Source organism: Homarus americanus, unplaced genomic scaffold (genome assembly GCF_018991925.1).
Source record: "Homarus americanus isolate GMGI-L3 unplaced genomic scaffold, GMGI_Hamer_2.0 scaffold39675, whole genome shotgun sequence".
Taxonomy (NCBI): domain Eukaryota; kingdom Metazoa; phylum Arthropoda; class Malacostraca; order Decapoda; family Nephropidae; genus Homarus; species Homarus americanus.
This window is the reverse complement of record NW_024736071.1, coordinates 7,660,356-7,678,409: the sequence shown is the minus strand read 5'-3', so window position 1 is coordinate 7,678,409 and position 18,054 is coordinate 7,660,356. Positions and strand designations below refer to the sequence as shown.

The 18,054-nt window shown below is 44.9% G+C and overlaps 1 protein-coding gene across 2 annotated transcripts in view; it reads right to left on the bottom strand.

Moving 5' to 3' along the window:
• The window catches only part of LOC121871777 (nuclear receptor coactivator 2-like), a 202,352-nt gene that overhangs the window by 106,848 nt on the left and 77,450 nt on the right, over positions 1-18,054 (bottom strand). For both annotated transcript variants that reach the window (XM_042374248.1, XM_042374249.1), the window contains exons 4-5: positions 6,283-6,399; positions 162-333 (exon numbers count right to left, since the gene is read on the bottom strand). In XM_042374248.1, the coding sequence (XP_042230182.1) occupies positions 162-333; positions 6,283-6,399 (289 nt within the window). The remainder of the gene's footprint in view (positions 1-161; positions 334-6,282; positions 6,400-18,054) is intronic.

The window sequence follows — 18,054 nt, the reverse complement described above, 5'->3', positions numbered from 1 at the left end:
AAGGAAAGGTAAAAAAATCTAGTACACCCACACACAAGTACAACTGTGATGCCACTTTATTTGAAAGTACACAAATATCCCAAAATTTGAACATGTTATCCTAAACCAAAATAATAGTGTACAAAATACATTACAATAAAGCAAGCCCGTACAGTATATACCTATTGACAAAAAAGAAGAGGAGAATTTGCCATGATCTCCTACGTGGATAATGTTGTAGATGGTCTTCCCCGTCAAGTCCTCGGAAGTAAACTTGATGAAGTGACTCACTTTGTCAGATACAAACTCTATCTTTCCATCGGTGCTCACAAGGAATAAAAATCCATCGAGAGCCTGTGGATATAAATAAGAGTCAATTTATAACAGAGTATTTAGATGTACATACTCTTAAGATTAAAGAACTTGTATCATATTACTGTAGTATAACTTATATTTTGGAGTTCAAATTAAACGATCAATCATCAATGGATTAACTTTATTACAAGAAAACAATGTTTCAAATCATGTACTGTATTTCATTATAATTTGTTTCATATTCGTTAGCAAACACGAACCAGTGGTTTGCCAGTCTCAAAATCTAGGCATTACAATTTGTTAAATTCTTCTTGGCTCTTATTTCACTACAACTCATTTACTGATTCTTCCGTATCATATTGAACAACCTATTGCGACCCTGTCATCTTCCAAATAACTCTACTATCACAAAAAGAAGTCATTACAATTTGGCAACTTCGATATTAACCTAAATACTTGGTCTACAATATCATAATCTCCAACTTTTAAAACTAAATTTGTCAATGATGAGTGGTGTTTATCACAGTGAGGTTGAAGTGGACGGACGGACGGATAGATCAACGGTGAGTAATCAAGTGCTTGAAAAATAAAACCCCCACAAAGCGATCGACATTACGTCCAGGATTCATACCTGTCCTGTACATCTGGCTACGCAATTTTAACAACAGAATCAACATTGAACACCCAAAGCCCAAAGTTCGAATACAGAATCACCCTTACTTGCAAAACGAAAAGCTGTAAGAAATGTTGACAATAGGATAAACATTTTCATTATTCATATTTCATTATATACAGTATAGACATACACATACACACAACAGCTTCATTTCGCAAACTTAATTATAGGTAAACGTAACGGGAAATCATTTGGGGGTAAGAAATTTCGCCAGATTACGAAATCTAACGAAGAGGATGGGAGTTTCTGACAGCCACGTCATCTTATTCACCGATGTTATCATTTCTAAGTTCTATGCATTGGGAACACAAAAAAGGGGACTATAAAATATAATCAACTCAAAAGAAGACTCTTAAGGCAGAAAACACACATTGGTGTTTCTGCAGCGACGTTTGGCATCCACATAATCAGCTTCCATAACAGTATGATAATAGAAGGAATTTTGTTAAAAAACTTTATACATAATTTATAATCATGATCCGTTCTTAATTACGATGTTTATTATAAAGACAGTGAATGACAAGTTTCTGTCAATTAGATTTGCACAAGTGTGTGGGCAGAAAAACAAGTGTTAGTGGGTGTGCGCGTTTCCCATGAGCAGGTGAGAGCAGCGGACTGGAGGCTCCTGCGTTCCTGTTTGGCTCACGCCGCCGACCTTCCCCACCACCTGCCACCGCACCACCCTCCTCATCACCACTAACACTACACCACCTACATTCCCATCAGTAAAACCCACATAAAACTGCCTTCCTGTAGTATTAGTTAAAGCACACAGAAATATTCATGACTAAACGATGCATGCAATGAAGTAAAAGCGTAACTTTCACCTGAGGTGTTGGATACAGGTGCCCACCACTGTTGTCGACCAACTCACGCACTATTATCAGTCTCACCACTCACGGTTACCCCCACCTTCCATATATCATCCACTGCACTTACCAAATGTATTAATATTGTACAACACATATATTTATGGTAAATATTTGAGACAATTAACATTCTAATCGCGTGTGCCTCATCACAGCCTCTAATAATTATTCAATTCAGAAAACATTCCTCACACCGATATGCAACAAATGTACTTCACGCATTTCGATATACATTCCATTGATCTTTAATGTAACGCATGAAGTTTCCATTTTATATATATATATATATATATATATATATATATATATATATATATATATATATATATATATATATATATATATATATATATATATATATATATATATATATATATATATATATATATATATATGTGTGTGTGTGTGTGTGTGTGTGATATGACCGAATCTGCACAAGTGTGTGTCCACGGGGAGGAGATGGGGGAGGCATAACCATCGCCTTCACTTACCAAACATAACATCCCATACCTACAGTCACCTTAACCTAAAAGATAGAATTTTCTAAATTTAACCTATTTCCCAATGTACCCAACCTTTCCTAAACTATAATACTTTCACTAACCATGCCTTCCCCAACCTACCATACCTTGCCTGACGTACCATACCTTACCTGATGTGACCTACCATACCTTACCTTACCTAACCTACCATACCTTACCTGACCTACCATACCTTACCTGATCTACCATATCTGACCTACCAAACATCCCTCTATATCACGTTGTTGGTTCACTGTAGCTCCAAGTTCCATATACTGTGCTGCTAATCTACTTCTACATCGTGCTAGTCTACTCTGCATCGTGCTAATCTACTTCTACGTCATGTTAGTCTACTCTGCATCGTGTTTATCTACCTCTAAATCATATTAGTCTACTCTGCATCGTGCTAATCTACTTCTACATCGTGCTAGTCTACTCTGCATCGTGCTAATCTACTTCTACATCATGTTAGTCTACTCTGCATCGTGTTTATCTACCTCTAAATCATATTAGTCTACTCTGCATCGTGCTAATCTACTACATCATGTTAGTCTACTCTGCATCGTGCTAATCTACTTCTACATCATGTTAGTCTACTCTACATCGTGCTAATTTACTTCATCATGCTAATCTATCTCTACCTCCATCTAAGAACCCAGAGTCATACGATGAAAATCAAAGCCATGGTTCCTACTACAACTACACCTGAATATGAATTTCCCCCCGTTCACCCCGGTACATCTTTCCATAAGTCCCTCTTGCGAGTCGGCTGCCACAGATATCACTAAGACTGAAACTTACTTAGTAATCCCTAACATGGCGTCTAATCCCAGGACTACCTAAACAATACTAATCCAGGCTGATTAATCCCCAGGTGAATTCCAACAGATGAATCCCCTAAAGACTTACAAACACGTATTTTCTCCAGGTATATTCCCACAGGTTAGTCCAACAGGTGTCTCCACAAGAATTACCAATATGTCCCAGGAAGAACACTCTTAATTGTCACATGGAGTGGTCCAAGACGCATCCATGGGACACTCTTTTGCAGATGTGAGTTGGTGTGGGACCACGTGAGGGTGGTGTGGGACCATGTGGGGAATGTGGGACCATGTGGGGGGTGTGTGACCGTGTGAGGGTGGTGTGGGACCATGTGAGGGTGATGTGGGACCATGTAAGGGAAGTGTGGGACCATATGATTGTGGTGTGGGACCGTGTGAGGTGGTGTGGGACCGTGCGAGGTGTGGGGTGGTGTGCAACCATGTAGGGTGGTGTGGGGCCATGTGGATAGTGTGGGGTGGTGTGGGACCATGTGGATAGTGAGGGGTGGTGTGGGACCGTGTGAGGTTGTGTGGGACTATGTGGATAGTGTGGGGTGGTGTAGGACAGTGTGAGGTGGTGTGGGACCATGTAGATAGTGTAGGGTGGTGTGGGACAGTGTGAGGTGATGTGGGACCGTAAGGGGTGGTGTGGAACCATGTGGGGTGGTTGGGACCGTGTGGGGTGCTGTGGAACCGTCTGGGGAAGTGTGGGACCATGTGGATAGTGTGGAACCATATGGATAGTGTGGGGTGGTGTGGGACCATGTGGATAAGAACATAAGAAAATAAGAAAATAAGGAGTCTGCAATAGGCCGGTTGGCCTGTGCATGGCAGCTCCTGTCGAGAGTTACTACCACTCTCTATCATCCATGAATGTATCTAGCCTCCTTTTGAAACTTTCCAGAGTTCCAGCACTTACTACAAAGTTGCTAAGCTTGTTCCACTCGTCCAACACCCTATTTGTGAACCAGTTTCTTCCTATCTCCCTCCTAAACCTAAACTTATCCAACTTGAATCCGTTGCTCCGAGTCCTATCCTGATCGGATATTATAAGAAATTTATCTATATCCCCTTTATTGATTCCTTTCACCCACTTAAATACTTCTATCATATCTCCCCGCACTCTTCGTCTTTCTAGGGAATGCAAGTTAAGTTTCTTTAACCTATCCTGATATGGAAGGTTTCTAAGTCCCGGAATCATTTTTGTCATTCTTCGCTGCACCGACTCTAATGAATTTATATCCATTCTATAATAGGGGAACCAGAACTGAACCGCATAATCGAGGTGCGGCCTGACTAGCGCAAGATATAGTTGCAATAAGACCTCTGCACTCTTGTTACTTACACTTCTAGATATAAAATCCAATACTCTGTTTGCCTTATTTCGAACATTAACGCACTGTTTTCTAGGCCGTAGGTCCGTGCTTACAAGTACCCCAAGGTCTCTTTCACAAGTCGACTTCTCTAGGTTGATGTTGTTAAGGCTGTATACATTATAAGTATTTGTTCTTCCAATATTAAGTACGCTGCACTTGCTGGTGTTGAATTTCATTTGCCATTTTTCAGACCACCCCTGCAGTTTATTTAGATCCTCCTGCAATGCATTTGCATCCTGCCCTGAATTAATTTGCCGCCCTATTTTGGTGTCATCCGCAAACTTGCTTATGTCACTGCTGATCCCAGTATCTAGATCGTTTATGTAGATTATGAACAAGAGTGGGCCTAGTACTGACCCCTGGGGAACCCCACTGGTTACACGGCCCCACTCAGACTTAACACCATCTACGCTGACCCTCTGCGTTCTATCGGTGAGCCATGATTTTGTCCAATTTAAAACTTTCCCCTCGATACCATGAGCCTTAATTTTTCTCAGAAGCCTCTGATGCGGTACTCTGTCAAATGCTTTGCTAAAGTCTAAGTAAATAACATCGTAAAAGTAAATAACATCGTGTGAGGTGGGGTGGTGTGGGACGGTGTGTGATCACGTGGATAATGTGGGACTGTGGGACAGCGTGAGGTGGTGTGGGACCATGTAGGGTGGTGTGGGACAATGTAGGGTGGTGTGGGACAATGTAGGGTGGTGTGGGGTGATGTGGGACAGTGTGAGATGGTGTGGGTCCATGTGGGGTGGTGTGGGACCGTGTGGGGTGGTGTGGGACCATGTGGGTAGTGTGGGGTGGTGTGGGCTGTGAGGGACGGCGTGTGGTGGTGTGGGACCATGTGGGGTGGAGTGGGCCCGTATGGCGTGGAGTGGGCCCGTATGGGGTGGTGAGGGGCCGTGTGGGATGGTGTGCGACCGTGTGGGTTTTGTATGTGATCATATGGAGTGGTGTGGAAACGTGTGGTGTGGGACCGTGTGGGACAGTGTGGGGTGGTATGGGACCGTGTGGGGTGGTATGGGACCGTGTGAGGCGGTATGGGACCGTGTGGGGCGATGTGGGGTCGTTTGATGTGGTGTGGGACCGTGTGGGATGGTGTACGACCGTGTGGGATGGTGTACGACCGTGTGGGATGGTGTACGACCGTGTGGATTGGTATGGGATCATATGGTGTGGTGTCGGACCGTGTGGGGTGTTGTACGACCGTGTGGGGTGATGTGGAACCGTGTGGGTATGGTGTGCCACCGTGTGAGATGGTGTAGGACTGTGTCAGCGGGCAGGATGTGAAGAAGTGTGGAATACGTTTATGGTGGTACAGTATAAGAAAGACGCAAGCATACGAGGGCCAATTTCAAAACATTGTGAGCCAAATGTAGAGTATGGGTCAGATGTAAACAATGAAGCCCGGCTAAAAGGTGATGAGAGTGAAATACAGAGTGAATATGAGTCGGATTTAAGGTGGTACTGACCATGGGTAAGAAACATGGGTCCGACTGAAGATACAACACGCTTTATATGATGTGGTGTAGGGATTTGGGTAAACAAAAAAATGGTGCGATGTATTTAGTGCAAGATGAAAGCAAAGATGTTGCAGTAATGGAAAAGGGATGGAAGAAAGGTGTGTGTAGTGATTAAGTAGGGAGGGAGATTGAGGTGTGTTACAGAGACGAAGGGATGGAGGGGAGGGGTATATATTACAGTGTAGGTAGGATGAAGGTTTACCTCGAGAAGTAAAGGGCCTAGCCGCTGGGTGGGTAGGAGCGTGGGCTTGGAGGACGACACCTCACCCTGCTGCACCGCGCCTTCCCCCGCCCCCTCCGCCGCCTTGATGCGTCGGATCTGAAAGACAAACACCTCGTCACACATCACTTCGGGTAAACACTACCTAATTCACCTGACATACATAACACTGATGCGGTATGAATCACAACTTCACATGTCAACACTACCTAATTCACCTTAAATACATAACGCTAAGAACGTATTGTATCGATTACAAATACAGTATAGGAGTACGTAAACACACTTTAACTCACCTGAAAATAAACAATTTATATAACTGATACATGAATATATACGAGTTACATTTTTAATTTCATATGTAGATTAATGGAATTCCACTCGTCTAGGGCTGTTGATATTTATTTAAAAAACCGGGTTTATTGATTTAAATCAGATTTTTTGGTTTTCAATCAAATTTGTCAAAAAATGAATCAGATTTTATTCCTTGTTGACCGACAACTGTTCCCAGTCTTCTCGTCCCATGGACTTGTTCATTGAAAACTAAGGAACCCCCTTGGTACAGGAAAAACAGCAAAACTTGTCTTTCTTTTTAGGTCTTTTAATGCAGACACTGGTCATGTTTACGAAGATGCTTAAGCAAATCAGAATTTGCTGTTTGCAATGCGTGATGAAGCAAGTACTAAGAAATGCAAGAATTAGATTTTTATAAATATTTAATGTCATGTATCCGAAAGTGTTGTGATTTAGTTGGTTTTGCTTTGTTTTTCTATTTGCAACTCCGAGGTAAGCCTAAAACAAGTTATCAGTGCCTTTAATACTTAACTACAACCTCTACTTGTTTAAAATAAAAGTACAGTACAATAATACATGTCAGGTAAGCAAAGTGGTGTTACGATCTTAAACTTGTGTTGGTTGCTTCAGTTACAAAATAAATATTGTATTTTCTGTTGTGAGAACATTGCATAGTGAACATTACAAAAGAAAGGGTTCCTTGTGTTTAATTATGTAGGTTACTGTGAAGGCATAAGATAATGTAATCTGTTTCTTTGGCTGATCAGTTTATATCAACACAGCATATACGTAAGCAATTGTTTAAATTTTTGCTTTATTTTACACATTTAGCACATAAAAGTAAAACGTGAATTAAATAATTGATTTAAAAATCTTGATTTAAGTCATGATTTAAATCAATAATTTAAAGCAATTATATATAAATCAAATACCTCCGATACTATCGATGTGGTTTTGTCTGATCAAATATAAAGGGAAGTTAAGTTATCCCTAAATATCAGTTACAGCGGCGAAATTTTGTTAGTTTTCAAATCTAAATGTTTTGTCTCCTTCGTATCATACAAGTAAACAAGGAATCACATTAAACCCTTCATAACGTCCACGTCATTACACGACAGACACGACCCTCAGCCACCACACCAACGAGCCAAACACTATTACACAGTCATCTATGGAAAGGGCGAGTGAACAAAAACAAAACCTACAGTACTTTACATCTTTAAAAACAGTTTTGCTCTTAGTGTGGTGGTAAACTGTGATGAATCAGTTCCCGCCTCCCGGGACGAGTGTCACCAACGATACATTCCTTATCAACAGTTTGAAGTGTTGCAGCTGTTGTCTTACGCTTCTTTTCTCCCTACTCCTCCCCCTTTTGTTGTGGCCCAAGCTGTTATTTATGTGACAGTTGTTTTTGTTGTAGCTTTTTTTTTTTACTCATTGTTGTAACTACTGGCGTCACTGTCACTATAAATGTTGTCGTTGTTTGTTATCTCGTTTTTGCTGTTGTTGTATCATTACAGTCGATGTCACAACTGGTCCATGTTGGTTGTTCTCTTTAACGTCTTTCTCTGTTATTATTTTTCATGTCGAAAATAATTTTCAACAAATACATCACTTCCCCGGAACAATAATATTCACTCTTTCTTGATTAATATAATTTACTGGAGCGAAATTAATGAAAATAAGATATATATTGTATACTTTAACCTACCAAAACCAAACCAAGCTTAGCCTAATCTACCCTACGTTACCTTAACATAACCTAGTTTACTTTAACAGGGAATTAGACATAAAAAATACCTGAGCTGGAGGAAATTTCTCCTCTCTGTAACCGTGGTTGTGAAGTGGCATTCTGTCCAGTGGAAGAGTGTCTGGTGGGATTCTGTCCACAAGGAATGAGGTTAGCAAGTAAACGCCTGGGGAGAGAGGTGTTTGTACCACAGGCAGTACTCTTATCTATGGTGTGAGAGAGAGAGAGAGAGAGAGAGAGAGAGAGAGAGAGAGAGAGAGAGAGAGAGAGAGAGAGAGAGAGAGAGAGAGAGAGAGAGCACGTGTAATAGTGAAGGTGTTGTAGCAGGCAAATGTGGTATAGTGTCAAGTATGGTAGCTGGCAGGTGTTGTGGTACCGTGGAGGCAGAGAGGTGAGGGCTAGTGAGTGGTGGTCGTGTTGTTGCTGTTTAGTGATGGTGATAGTAAATGGTGCTGTTACTGCTCATAGTAGTGGTGGTGGTGTTTTTGTTTTTGCTGTTGTTGTAGTTGTTGATGGCGTTGTTGGCGGTGGTGGTGTGCGTGGTGTGGGGTAGGCTATCTACCAGCTCGTATCCATGGATACCAAAACAAGTAATGAGACGCTAGCCAGCCAGCCAGTCAGCCAACCGGCCAGAGAACTAGCCAGTCATTTAACCAGTCTGTCAGTTAGCCAATTTGTCAGTTAGCCACTCTTGTCAGTTAGCCAGTCATTCATTAGCCACTCTTGTCAGTTGGGCGGTCTCAGTCAGCCAGCCACCCAATCTGTCAGTTAACCAGCCACCCAGTCAGTCAGTCACTCACTCACTCAAACATAAAAACATAAGAATGGAGGAAACTGCAGCGGGCCTATTGGCCCATACTGGGCAGTCCCATTTACACCCAACCCCTATTGCTCATATATCCATCCAACCTATGTTTGAAGCTTTCCAGCGTATTCGAGTTAATGATGATATTTGGTAACTTGTTCCATTCGTCCACTACTCTATTTCCAAACCAAAGTTTACCTATTTCGCGCCTAAATCTAAATTTGTATAATTTAAAACCATTGTAACGAGTTCGCTCCTGGTTGGATAGTTTGAGTACCTTTGTAATGTCCCCTTTGTTCAGCCCTGACTTCCATTTATACACCTCTATCATATGGCCCCTCACTCTACGTCTCTCGAGGGAGTGCAGATTAAGATGCTTTAACCTGTCTCTGTACTCAAGGTTCCAATGCCCGGGATTAGTCTTGTCATTCTCCTCTGAATTCTTTCCAAGGATTCTATATCCATTCTGTAATACGGTGACCAGAATTGAACTGCGTAATCCAAGTGAGGTCTTACAAGCGCAAGATATAGTTTTAGGATGACCTCGCTAGTCTTGTAACTAACACTCCTTTGTATGAACCCAAGTACTTTATTAGTCTTGTTTCGAGCACATACACATTGTTTACTTGGCTTAAGATTCCTACTTATCATTACTCCTAAGTCCTTCTCGCAGTCGGCTTTCTCAATAACATCGTTGTTCATCTGGTATCTGGTTTCTCTGTTTACATTTCCTGTACTGAGTATTTACATTTGTCCACTTTGAATTTCATCTGCCATTTTTCAGACCATTCGAAAAATTTTCTTAGATCTTCCTGTAGTTTTGCGGAGTCCTCGTCAGATTTAATTACACGCCCTATGTAGTGTCATCAGCAAATTTACTTAAGTTGCTGTCTACGCCGATATCTATGTCGTTTATGTATATAATAAATAATAATGGTCCAAGTACTGAGCCTTGGGGAACTCCAACAGTCAGTCAGTTAGCCAGTCACCCAATCTGTCAGTTAGCCAACCACCCAGTCTGTCAGTTAGCCAGTCTGTCAGTTAACCAGCCAGCCACTCATTCTGTCAGTTAGCCAGTTTGACAGTTAACCAGCCAGCCAACCAGTCTGTCAGTTAGCCAGCCTTTCAGTTTCGCCATTACCACTATTCACATACCCGCTCCCATCACTTGAATATCACCATCACTTATCATTATCACCATCACCACTACCATCAGTACAACAGCAGCCATCACTACCACTGTCACCACTACCATCAGTGTTACAGCAGCCATCACTACCACTGTCACCACTACCATCAGTGTTACAGCAGCCATCACTACCACTGTCACCACTACCATCAGTACAACAGCAGCCATCACTACCACTATCACCACTACCATCAGTGTTACAGCAACAATCCCTACCACTATCACCACTACCATCAGTCTCACACCAACCTACCACTATCACCACTACCATCAGTGTTACAGCAACCATCCCTACCAATATCACCACTCCCATCAATGTCACAGCAACCATCCCTACCACTATCACTACTACCATCAGTGTCACAGTAACCATCACTTCCATTAATGTCACAGCAATCATCCCTATCACTACCATCAATGTCACAGCAACCATTCCTACCACTATCACTACTACCATCAGTGTCACAGTAACCATCACTACCATTAATGTCACAGCAATCATCCCTATCACTACCATCAGTGTCACAGCAACCATTCCTACCACTATCTAATATACTATAGGAATAACCGTGTGTCTGTGTGTGTGTCAGTTCTGGGCAGCCGAAACAGCACAATCGTTTTTCATCAAACTTGGTGGAAAAATCGCAAAAAATTCGTAGAGTGGTACAAACCTGGTCCAATGTCGATGGTTTCTTTAGGAAGGCATTAATTAACCATTTATTTACGCTGGAAAACGATGCAATTCTACGGACTTGGCGCACCCTCACTTGCTGTAAGCTGTCAGCCGGACGGCGAACTGGGCATGAAGGGCCCGCGATCACTTGTCACTACTACCATCAGTGTCACAGCAACCATCACTACCACTATCACCACTACCATCAGTGTCACAGCAACCATCACTACCACTATCACCACTACCATCAGTGTCACAGTAACCATCACTACCACTATCACCACTACCATCAGTGTCACAGCAACCATCACTACCACTATCACCACTACCATCAGTGTCACAGCAACCATCACTACCACTATCACCACTACCATCAGTTTCACAGCAACCATCACTACCACTACCACTACCACTCACAGCACTCACTACCATCATCACCACTACCATCAGTGTCACAGCAACCATCACTACCACTATCACCACTACCATGAGTGTCACAGCAACCATCACTACCACTATCACCACTACCATCAGTGTCACAGCAACCATCCCTACCACTATCACCACTACCATCAGTGTCACAGCAACCATCACTACCACTATCACCACTACCATCAGTGTCACAGCAACCATCACTACCACTATCACCACTACCATCAGTGTCACAGCAACCATCCCTACCACTATCACCACTACCATCAGTGTCACAGCAACCATCCCTACCACTATCACCACTACCATCAGTGTCACAGTAACCATCACTACCACTATCACCACTACCATCAGTGTCACAGTAACCATCACTACCACTATCACCACTACCATCAGTGTCACAGCAACCATCACTACCACTATCACCACTACCATCACCAGTGTCCATCACTACCCACTATCACCACACATCCATCAGTGTCAACAGCAACCATCACTACCACTATCACCACTACCATCAGTGTCACAGCAACCATCCCTACCACTATCACCACTACCATCAGTGTCACAGCAACCATCACTACCACTATCACCACTACCATCAGTGTCACAGCAACCATCACTACCACTATCACCACTACCATCAGTGTCACAGCAACCATCCTACCACTATCCCCACTACCATCAGTGTCACAGCAACCATCACTACCACTATCACCACTACCATCAGTGTCACAGCAACCATCACTACCACTATCACCACTACCATCAGTGTCACAGCAGCCATCACTACCACTATCACCACTACCATCAGTGTCACAGCAACCATCACTACCACTATCACCACTACCATCAGTGTCACAGCAACCATCACTACCACTATCACCACTACCATCAGTGTCACAGCAACCATCCCTACCACTATCACCACTACCATCAGTGTCACAAACCATCCCTACCACTACCACTACCATGAGTGTCACAGTAACCATCACTACCACTATCACCACTACCATCAGTGTCACAGCAACCATCACTACCACTATCACCACTACCATCAGTGTCACAGCAACCATCCCTACCACTATCACCACTACCATCAGTGTCACAGCAACCATCCCTACCACTATCACCACTACCATCAGTGTCACAGTAACCATCACTACCACTATCACCACTATCATCAGTGTCACAGTAACCATCACTACCACTATCACCACTACCATCAGTGTCACAGCAACCATCCTACCACTATCACCACTACCATCAGTGTCACAGCAACCATCACTACCACTATCACCACTACCATCAGTGTCACAGCAACCATCACTACCACTATCACCACTACCATCAGTGTCACAGCAACATCCCTACCACTATCACCACTACCATCAGTGTCACAGCAACCATCACTACCACTATCACCACTACCATCAGTGTCACAGCAACCATCACCCCTATCACCACTACCATCAGTGTCACAGCAACCATCACTACCACTATCACCACTACCATCAGTGTCACAGCAACCATCCTACCACTATCACCACTACCATCAGTGTCACAGCAACCATCACTACCACTATCACCACTACCATCAGTGTCACAGCAACCATCCTACCACCACTACCATCAGTGTCACAGCAACCATCACTACCACTATCACCACTACCATCAGTGTCACAGCAACCATCCCTACCACTATCACCACTACCATCAGTGTCACAGCAACCATCACTACCACTATCACCACTACCATCAGTGTCACAGCAACCATCACTACCACTATCACCACTACCATCAGTGTCACAGCAACCATCCTACCACTATCCCCACTAATTCATTATTCATTACCACCTCTATTATCACGATCGTACAAATATCACTACCACTATCACCACCATCACTACCACAATTACCATTACCACCACAATTACCATCACCACCATCACTACCACAATTACCATCACCAACACCACTGCCAGCAACCCCACACACTGAAGCTACAATCATCACCATAACATACACTGCCATTCCTCTTATACGACAACATTAAAGCACTTCTTGGCGCACACACGCACGCGCGCGCACACCACACACACACACATAATTTCCCACACCAAAGCAGCAGATCCGCCCCCTTACTCCCACTCAATCAAATTAGCGCAATATCCGCACAGAAACCAATTTGTAATACCTAAAGGAGAGCAGCCCATGTTATCCGTACACATGTGTTGCTTGGGAGCGTAGGTTGTACGGTGTGGGCGTGGGGGTCATAGGCTTTTGAGGTGTTAAGAGTAGGATTAGTGAAGGAGGGGAAGTGGGATATGGATTTATAGATGTGGAGGCGTAGAGTGAGGGGGTGGGTACTGAGGGTGAGAGGGTGTGGGTGAGAGGTGTAGGGAGAAAGGGGTCTCGTGCAGGAGTATCAGTGTGGTGTACAGTGGTGATGGATTGAGGGGAGGGGAATGGAGGGCCAGGTGGTTAAGGTGGAGGAGAATGGAAGGCCAGGTGGTTAAGGTGGAGAGAATGGAGGGCCAGGTGGTTAAGGTGGAGGGAGAATGGAGGGCCAGTGGTTAAGGTGGAGGAGAATGGAGGGCCGGGTGGTTAGGTGGAGGAGAATGGAGGCCAGGTGGTTAGGTAGAGGAGAATGGAGGGCCAGGTGGTTAAGGTGGAGAATGGAGGCCGGGTGGTTAGGTGAGGTGGAGGAGAATGGAGGCCAGGTGGTTAGGTGGAGGAGGAGAATGGGGGCCAGGTGGTTGGGTGGAGGGAGAATGGTGTTAAGGTGGGAGGAGAGAATGGAGGGCGGGTGGTTAAGGTGGAGAGAATGGAGGGCCAGGTGGTTAAGGTGGAGGAGAATGGAAGGCCAGGTGGTTGGAGTGGAGAATGGAGGGGCCGGGTGGTTTAAGGTGGAGGAGTGAGGTCGGGGGTTAAGGTGGAGGGAGGTCGGGGGTTAAGGTGGAGGGAGTGAGAGGTCAGGTTAGGTGGAGGGTGAGGTCAGGGTGGGTGGAGGTGAGTCAGGGGTTAGGTGGAGGTGAGGTCAAGGTTAAGGTGGAGGTGAGGAGTCAGTGTGTTAAGGTGGAGGTCAGGGGGTGGGTGGAGGTGAGGTCAGGAGTGGGTGGAGGTGAGGTCAGGGGTTGGGTGGAGGGTGAGTCAGTGGTTAAGGTGGAGGGTGAGGTCGGGGTTAAGGTGGAGGAGAATGGAAGGCCAGGTGGTTAGGTGGAGAGAATGGAGGCGGGTGGTTAAGGTGGAGGGAGTGAGGGTCGGGGGTTAAGTGGAGGTGAGGCCAGGGGGTTGGGTGTGAGGTCGGGGGTTAGGTGGAGGTCAGGGGTTAAGGTGGAGGAGAATGGAGGGCCAGGTGGTTAAGGTGGAATGGAGGGCCAGGTGGTTAGGTGGAGGAGAATGGAGGCCAGGTGGTTAAGGTGGAAGGGCCAGGTGGTTGGGTGGAGAATGGAGGCCAGGTGGTTAAGGTGGAGGAGGAGATGGAGGGGCTGGGTGGTTAAGGTGGAGGAGAGAATGGAGGCAGGTGGTTAAGGTAGAAGAATGGAGGCCAGGTGGTTAGGGTGGAGGAGATGGAGGGCCGGGTGGTTGGGTGGAGAGGATGGAGGCCAGGTGGTTAGGTGGAGGAGAATGGAGGGCCAGGTGGTTAAGGTGGAGGAGAATGGAAGGCCAGGTGGTTAGGTGGAGGAGGAAATGGAGGGCCGGGTGGTTAAGGTGGAGGAGAGAATGGAGGGCCAGGTGGTTAGGTGGAGGAGAATGGAAGGCCAGGTGGTTTAGGTGGAGGAGAATGGAGGCCGGGTGGGTTAAGGTGGAGGTGGTCAGGGGGTTAAGGTGGAGGAGTGAGGGGTCGGGGGTTAGGTGGAGGGTGGTCAGGGGTTAGGTGGAGGGTGAGGGGTCAGGGGTTAAGGTGGAGGGAGTGAGGGTCAGGGGTTAAGGTGGAGGTGAGGGTGGGGTTAAGGTGGAGGTCCAGTGGTTAAGGTGGGGGTGGTCAGGGGTTAAGGTGGAGAGTGAGGTCAGGGTTAGGTGGAGTGGGGTCAAGTTAGTGGGAGGTGAGGTCAGTGGTTAGGTGGGAGGGTGAGGGGTCGGGTTAAGGTGGAGGAGGAGAATGGAAGGCCAGGTGGTTAGGTGGAGAATGGAGGGCCGGGTGTGGTTAGGTGGAGGGTGAGGGTCAGGGGGTTAAGGTGGAGGAGTGAGGGCGGGTTAAGGTGGAGGAGTAGGGGTCAGGGGTTAAGGTGGAGGGTCAGGGGTTGGAGGAGGGGCCGGGTGGAGTGAGGTCAGGGTTAAGGTGGAGTGGGGGTCAGGGTTAAGGTGGAAGGGAGTGAGGCCGGGGTTAAGGTGGAGGGTATGAGGGTTCAGGGGGTGTGGAAGGTGAGGGGACGGGGGTTAAGGTGGAGGTGTTGGGTCGGGGTTAAGGTGGAAGGCAGTGAGGTCGGGGTTGAGACTGAAGTATACACTTAACTCCCTCAACACCCAGCACTGAAAGTCGTGTGAATCACTAAGGCAACGTGGTGCTGCCACACACACACACACACACACACACACACACACACACACACACACACACACTGTTATGCCATCTCTTAATTTACTTTAATATCCAGGTTCTAGGCGTAACCAAACAAAAAAAGTGAAGTAAATTAAAAGGGAATAAAAATAAATAAAGTAAACCTTTAAGAATTTAATTTAATTAAATATTAACGCAATAAAGAGCCTCGTAGGCTGTCACAACAAATTGATTCACTATCGAAGCTTTTAAGACACAAATGATACTAAAACATCGAAACATCAAAATTACGTTAACAATGCATAAACATGTAAAATAACTAACACTGAAATTAACTATCGTGAAACAACACTGAATAACTTAAATGTAACTAAGCAAACACTGATGGACACATAAGAGACATAAATAGGTACTCACATAGATATACCACATTGGTGGCGACAGGAACAACACAGAAAATAAAATAAAGTAAGTGACAGGAGTCACTCAAAGAAACGTGAACTGAATGACAAGAAGACTGGACTGAACTGAACTTCGTCTGTTGGTGGACTACTATATGCAGGGTCGGCTCCCGCCAATGCGACCAGCCGGTGAAACATGGGTCGTTTAACGATGCAGATGGTCGTAAGAGAAACAAAGAATGCTTGTTACAATACTAAATGAAGAAATAAGATGGGCTTGAACAAATAATAACAGTTAAAACCTTAACAGCACAGGGTAAGGTGACTAGATTATATAATAGTAAATATAACACATCATTACAGGAATAATATGGAACAACACGGAAGCATGTTATAAAAAAAATAGAAAAATACGACAGGGTAGTAACAACACGCACGCAAGCACGCACGCACGCACACACACACGCGCGCACACACACACGCACACACGTGTGCACACACACACGCATACACGTGTGCACACACGCACGCGCGCGCACACACACACAGCGTCAAAAATTCTGCTCCCGACTATACCGCCCTTCAGGATTTATTGAACAGTCTCCAAAACTGGGCCACCAACAACCATGTCACCATAAACCATACCAAGACCATGGTTATGCACATCAACCTCTCCTCCGACATTGTCCCACCTCCTTCCATTACTTTAGGTCCGAACACACTCCAGGTTGTAAATTCCACGAAGCTCCTCGGCGTCACCATAGACAACAAACTAAATTGGAAACCACTCGTCAGTGAAGTAGTCAAATCCTCCAGTTTCCGTCTCCACCTCCTCCGCCGACTCAAGTCCCTCGGAGTTCCTGCACCCGAGCTCCTCAGTGTTTACTCAACATTCATACTTCCCAAGCTCACCTATGCCTCCCCCACCTGGTCTTCCTCCCTAAATGCCACACAACGTAAACACCTAAAAAAAAGTGCAAAAGAGGGCATGCAAGATTATTCTCTCCCCTTCCTACTCCACGTATCAAGAAGCGCTCAACACACTGACCCTTTCGACTCTCACTGACCATTCACCACGACCTCATCTGCAAATTTGGTAAGAAGCTTCTGCACCATCCTCGACACGGGCTCCTACTACCACCTGAGATCCCTAGCCCAAGAATTGCTGTTCGACACAACAACCGCATCCAGCCCATACGTGCACGAACTGATCGCTAGAAGAACAGCCCAGTCCCAACCATTGTAAAAATTATCAATAACTTGTAATAATCCAGTGTATTCACTCCCAGTAAATACTACTTCTTGCACTGTCACTATATTGAAATGCCCTGTAGTTTGAGCTTTTCCCCATCTAGTTGTTATATATCTTATTTATATCACTTATGTTATTTGTATATTATTTGTAATTCGAAACCCATTCCCCAAATATGTAGCTGTATATTTTCAGCCTTCTAGCTGCCAAGCTCTTTCAATAAACCGTTAATTATTATTATTATTTATTACACACACGCGCACGCACGCACACACACACACACACACACACACACACACACACACACACACACACACACACACACACACACACACACACACACACACACACACACACGATGAACACCTTTAACATAAAACCTTCTCATTATGAAAAAAAAAGCTTGATTCTTGCGGTAGATTTTTTAACGTGATAAAAATCTCTATGAAAAAAG